A 6,614-nucleotide genomic window follows, 5' to 3' on the forward strand; every position below is an offset into this window, starting at 1 on the left:
GGTTCTGGCTTCCCCTCCCCGCCCGGCCCGCAGAGCCCGCGCCGCGGCCGCTCGGTGCTCGCAGGGGCTGCCATGGGTCCCGCACGCTGGCTGGCGCTGAGCAGCCTGCTCGCCCTGGGAGCGCTGCTGGAAGGCCGGCTCGTGGGCGAGGGGGACGCCGGCTTTGGCGAATGTGACCAGTTCTTTTACGCCGAGACCCCGCCTGCGGGTTTGGCGGCCGAGGGCCACGTGAAGATCTGTCAGCGCTCCGAGGGCACCCAGCGCTTCGCCACCCTGTACAGCACCCGGGACCGCATCCCCGTGTACTCCGCGTTCCGCGCCCCGCGCCTCGCGCCGGGTGGCACGGAGCAGCGCTGGCTGGTGGAGCCGCAGGTAAGCGAGGTGGTTCACCAGCCCCAGCGCTAGGCTGGCCTCCAGGGGCGCTTTGCAGCCACCGCGAGGGGTAGGGCGGGAAAAGTCTCCCCCACCCTTCCCCGCGCTCGGGGCCAGAGTCAGGAAACCCGGGTTTCGGATTCACCGCACTGCGCCCCCGGAATTACAGCCTACCTCGCCCTTCTCAGCGCCACCGCAGGAGCTCGGCGATCTGCCAGGCTTCGCTTAAGCCGCAGGGGCGGAAGGTCTCCATTGGGAGGTGGCTCTTCCCTGCATTTCGGTGTAGCTATCTGCAGTGTCTCATTCATTTCCTGAATAGTGAGGAGCCTGAGACCATTCAGATCAGCGAGAAGCTTAGCCTGAGAACTCACAGGCCTTGGCACAGGCCATTGCCACAATTTGAGGGGAGTGAGTAGGTGGGTGGGCATTTTCATGCCCATTTTGCAAAAGAGGAGATCAAGGCTCGGGGGCGAAGAGCTTGGGGAAGACCATCCAGTTGGTAAGCTAGGGCAGGTCTTTTGGCTATACATTCATTGCCCTTTCTATCAGGGAAAAGCCGCCTGAGCTTGAAAACCCTTCTGCACATGACATCGAGTAAATTCTGGCTGAAGATGTGTTGTTAGTACAATAAAATAAAGGTATATATTTTTAGAAATACAATGGAAAGGAAAACCTGTTTTTCCTGACTCTTTATATTATCAGACCACTTGGAAATCATGTCACCTCTCAGGGCATTCTATCCTGTCTGGTGAGGGTGACCAAACACTTGGAGAGGCCCCCAGAGGCCCTGCGAAACCTGACTTAACACATCCTGAACCACCTTTGCTCAGCCAGCCTCCCCTTTGGCTATTTCTCACCTCTCACCAGCCTCCCACCTGCCTCCCCACCTGCCCCAACAGCCAAGGCCGTAGATGGGGGAGGAGCTGACCCACTCAGCTGGCCCATCCCTGATGGACACAGCTGCCCAAGATCACGTGGGTGAACGGGAGACCTGCTTTCAGGTGCTTCATTCAGAACCCTGGGTCCTAATTTCTATAATCTCATTCAGATATTTCTAGCTCTGAGAGCGTGGCCGGGACCCATGCAATCTGCACTTCAGTCTTCTTACCTTCTCCATATCCATTCTACCTCCCTTACCTGTTGATGTCAGAACCTATGAAATCAGGCATGTGAAAAAGCCTTTATAAATGTGTATGCTTAAGACATTAATCTAAAATTAGTTTGCTCCAACTGCACCCTCGAGCTCTCCGCTTATTCCCCAGCTCATTATGCATTGCGATTGTGGGCCTGTGAGAAAAACAGATGATCTGGTCCTTTCTCCTTGAGGATCTCTTGCACGCCTTGAGGAAGCAGAACATACAAGTGTGGAAGACATGGGAACGCATGCTAAACAAATTTCAGTTAAATTCAGAACACGTTTAGTAATCACTTGCTGTGTGCTACTTAGGGTACCAGGAGAACAGAGTGTAGCTCTTGAATGCAAAGGCTTCTTGGTCTGCAGGTGAAGCATCTGATTAAAGCCATGCCGTGTGGGTTCAAGTCTTAGTTCCTCCATTGACCAGCTATAAGCTTGGAGGTAATAACAGGGTGGTTCTGAGGCTTGAATGAGTTACTATGTACAAAGTTCTCTGAGAGGTGCCAGGCACCTAAGTACTAGCTGTTATGACATAAGCAAAATGCCATAATCTAATAAAGGTAACAAAATCCTGTTAGATTTAATCTGTCTCGGAGGTGATAGGAGAAAGCCTTAAGGGTCATGACATTTGTGCTGTACTGAAAAGGATGAGGCAAAGTTCAGAAGGGAGACGAGGAGGAGGACATTCCAAGCAGAGGGAGTGGTCGAGTAATGAAGAATGGGATTAAGGAGAAAAAAGGTTGGAGAAGAAGAGAAAAATAGTTCTAAGTGATAGCTCTTGAGGTGAGATGTGCGGTGGTTTGGTAAAGTCCAGAGTCAGAGTTCCCACTTCGAGAGATCGGAATGGTCACAGTGGCTGATGCTTTTCCCTCCAAGATGGGCTTGTGTCCCTCTGTCCCCTTTCCTTCCCACTCCAACCTCGGGTGAAGTCAACCAGGAACCAGAAGGTATTAGGAGGGAGGCAAGGAAGGAGTGAGGGAGAAGTTGCAAGATGAGGTGCAGGCAGGCTCTGGAGCACACTGCAGCAAACCTGACCGCCCTGCCTCCTGCTCCCTGAGGCCTGCCTCACGGCCAAGGTCACCACTGCAGAAAGATGCCCAGACCTCAGTGTGGACTCCTGGCTGCTTCAAAGTACTTTGTAATACTGAGTCGCCTTGTGTCCACATTACCTTTTTATGAGTCAGTGTTACCTAGAAGCTGAGACAGGGAAAGAAGAGGCCAGAGACCAAAGGCGCTTTGGGCTTACCTTCATTAATGAGTTGGGGCTCCCAAACCCCCGTTCTGCAGCTTTCATGGCTGTCCTGTAGTTTCTCTCTGAAAAAACTTCTAAATTGAAGATGATAGAAACTGAGTCATTCTTGTGCTTAAAACCTTTAAGGTGTTGGCTTCCCCATACCTACAGGACAAAGTTCATCCTGCAGAATGCTGTTTACAAGGCTCCTGTCTCCAGCCCCAGCCTTGTTTCTTGCTCCTTCCCACCCTCACATGTTATGGTCTAGCATTATCCAGCTGCTTGGAATGCTTCTCATAAACTGTACTGTTTGTTACGTCTATTTCTTTGCTCATTCCGATTCTTTTTGCCCTGAATACCCTTTCTACACTGCCTTTCTCATCTTGCCTCTTGCTTCTTCTTCCCCAACTCCATGCTTTAAAACTGCCAAGATGTCACATCTTCTAGAAAGAATTGCCCACCTAAGTTAGGTCCACCTCTCAGTGCTCCTATAATTTCTCTATTTTTGTACTTACCACAGTGTTTTATAATTACCTGCTCATGTGTCTGTCTCCCTAATGTCAGCCTTTGAGAGCTGAGGACGGTGTCTTAACCCCTCCTTGTTTTCTGAGGGCCTAGGACGTAGAAAGCACTGAATAGTGTTGAATAACGTATTTTGACTTTAGGGTGTATCAGGCCGCAGGGGGTGAGATGTTCAGCTTTAGTTTTCTTGGTGGGGAGCTTACTGCTTCAGAAGCTTGTCCCGTAGCTGGCCAACAGCCACTGTTACAAACATATTCCACATGCAGAGCTGGAACCTTCCTCAAATCATCAATCCTAGATGATTTGAATCTCTTCTCTGGATGACACCTCTTTAGTGTCAGACACAGGACCCCAGGTCTGCCCACACTGGAGGAATTTAAATGGTATATTCTGAGGAATAGAATTAGAACTTTGAAAGGAAGCAGGGAAAACAGAGGGCTGTTATTGGTTTTATGTGGAATGTGGTCACCTTTAAATTGAGACTAGGGAGAGGGTAAAAAAGATGAGAAAATGTGTCCTCATATACATAATGAATGGAGATGGTGTGAAGGTTTACACTCAAGACTCCAGAGACCTGAGAACTGGGTTCTGGCTTAGTACAGGGAGCCTCAAACTGTTGAGTTTCTCAACTCCTTTCCATTTAGTGGAAAGATTTGTGGTTAAGGTACCAGTGATACCTTTCCAAAGTATATTGTCAATTCACGCTAGAAGCCAACATATATGACCCTATCATTTTATAAACACGAATTTTATAAACTGGAAGGATGTGGCTTTATATTCAGCTTACACTTGATATTTAACCTTACAAAAATACTGTGAGGTAGATATCATTTTCTTCATTGTAGAAATGAGGAAACTAGCTCAGAGAGGTTAATTGATATGCCCAAAGTCACACAACTTGGATTTGAACTCATAACTATTTGCTGCTAGTCCAGTGCTCTTTTGATAAAGCATGGAGATTCTTTGACCTCACAGCGGACCCACTGCTTTAATGGTTGTAGGATCAAGATTTCCATGTAAAAGATGAGAATTAAATTCCTACAACAGTAGGAATTCTCAGAAGTTGTAGGACAAGCGAGAGCACATATTTGGCTACAATGTTGCTCAGGTGTCAGTGGCTCTGCAGTGACTGGTTAACTGCAAAAGCATTTTCCGAAAGGGCCCAGGGAGGTCATATTTCAAATCTTAGTAAGTGCATGTGAACAGTTGTTACGAGTTAGAACCTTAAATTCTTGATCTTTAATTTCAATTAGCAACTTATTATTTACACATTCCGAAACGCAGACACATTTATTTATTCTATGTCTAATTTATTCTAATATCAGTTGACTTTGTTATTGTGTCAGAGAACAGATATGTAGAAGACATCATACACTTAAATCTCTGTATAAGGGATGCAGCAAACAGGGCAATTCTGATTCTTACTTCCTAGTTAAGAGACTGAGGTTAGATCCCTGCTCTGCCATTTACAAGACATGTGACTTTAATTATTCCAGTCCTATGTTTCTTATCTGTTCATTAAAGGCAATAACAAGTGTTTAACGTCACAGAGTGGTTACGACAAACAAAGAAAATGTGCATAAACATTCTAGGATAGTACCTGGAATACAGTAATGTCTTCTTAGTGAATATTAACATGTATACTTTATTAAGGTCTTACTCTAATAGGTGTTAGATGTACACAAATACACACACATTCACACACATGAATAGAATTTTAGATTAGATATGTGACTTCTACATTCTATAAATCTCTCCTAAAAAGTAAAATATCTATCTGTGTATCTTATCAAATGTTAGGCATATACCCCACATTCATATAATAAATAGGTCCTCGGAAAGTACATGGTGAGAGAGTGACTGAATGGAAGATCGAATGGATGGTTGGGTAGATGGATTTAGGTGACTGAAACAAACAAAACAAAACAGATGCCAGAGATACTTCCAGCCTCTCTGTCCTGATCAACTAAGAGGTATGTCGTCACAAACATACAGTGAGCAATTGTATTCCCGCCTGTTATGCTGAGCCTGTGTAAGGCTAAGAAGTACCTGACACAAGGGGATGGCTCCAGAGTCAATCTCTCACAATTTCTTCCTTAGTGGAGTCCAGATAGCAAAAACAGGAGTCATGCAGGCTATACTTTATTGCATTTTTCTTTATTTCTTGCTTTTTCTTTATCTCTGAATTCAGTGTTTCCATCTGATTCACAGTCATTCTCAGGAGCAAGTTAAGGTACTTGCCCTACATTGGCAGAACATTTTTGGGACATTTTGTCCTGAAACAGTCCAGTGGTGGCAGATCTGTGCACCATTCTTTCAGTTCAGACTTAAATTTGGACAACCCATGAAAGAAACTATCATTTAGCAATCCCTTACTGTGTGCAAGGGTCTTCACAAATTAACTCATTCACACAAGTCTAGGTATTATGATCCATGTTTTATAGTTCAGGAAACTGAGATTCAGACTGATTACATAACTTATCAAAGGTCACATAGCTGCTAGAAGACAAAGCCTGAATGAGAGCTTATGGCTGCCCAGCTCCAAAGCTCTTAGCCCTCTTTCTACTCTGTCATGCTGTCTTCCAACTACAATGTCAGTGTTTTCTCTCCAGATTCCAAGTTGACTGACTAGATATATTATTTTATTTTTATTTTGCTGGATTAATCCAGTTGTTCGGACGATTTATGGCTTTGCTTCTGACATCATTCTGAAAATCCCACCTTTGGATTATCATTAGCTCAGTTGTTAGCTCATGGTGATTGAATGGCACTTTCCTTGAGGAATAAAGATTTTATTCTTTGGGTTTCAGATTTCTCTTCCTTTCAAACTGCCAGCTTCACAAGTGAAAATATGAGAAACTAAATCCTTCCACTTGCCAGTAGCTTTTGCATCCAGTCATCTGGTCTTGCTCCTAGAATTACTGTGAGTTCAAGAATGTTTTCTCCTTTAGGTTGCATATTATGTCTCCTGAGTGATCACGTACCCTTTTGTTCCATAGAACTTGACATCTATAACAGCAGTAATTCATCGCCTGCTGATATATCTATGTGACAACCGAAAGGAAGGAGAAATAAAAAGAAACCAACTCATATGGTGAACCAAAAATAGAAGCACCATTTAGTATTCCAGTCATGCTTTTGTTGACCCAGTGCCTGACAGAAGCATGGCTCAATCAAAGAAAGTCAAGCTGAGGGCATTTTATAATTTTAATCAACACTGAAAATATGGATACATTTCATGTTGCAGAGTAAACAGATGGCTGAAACAGTATTTGAATATTTAAATTAAATTACACGTTCCCATCGACTTGCACCTTAATTTTAGTGATGATTGGTCCTGAGTTTTGACTGATC

The 6,614-nt window shown here is 45.0% G+C and overlaps 1 protein-coding gene across 1 annotated transcript in view; it reads left to right on the forward strand.

Moving 5' to 3' along the window:
- The first annotated feature begins 6 nt into the window (after positions 1 to 6).
- The window catches only part of ENDOD1 (endonuclease domain containing 1), a 29,301-nt gene continuing 22,693 nt past the window's right edge, over positions 7 to 6,614 (forward strand). Inside the window, exon 1 of the mRNA XM_006907487.3 lies at positions 7 to 372. Within this exon, the coding sequence (XP_006907549.1) occupies positions 73 to 372 (300 nt within the window). The 5' untranslated portion in view covers positions 7 to 72. The remainder of the gene's footprint in view (positions 373 to 6,614) is intronic.

This window comes from Pteropus alecto, unplaced genomic scaffold (genome assembly GCF_000325575.1).
Source record: "Pteropus alecto unplaced genomic scaffold, ASM32557v1 scaffold12, whole genome shotgun sequence".
Classification (NCBI taxonomy): Eukaryota; Metazoa; Chordata; class Mammalia; order Chiroptera; family Pteropodidae; genus Pteropus; species Pteropus alecto.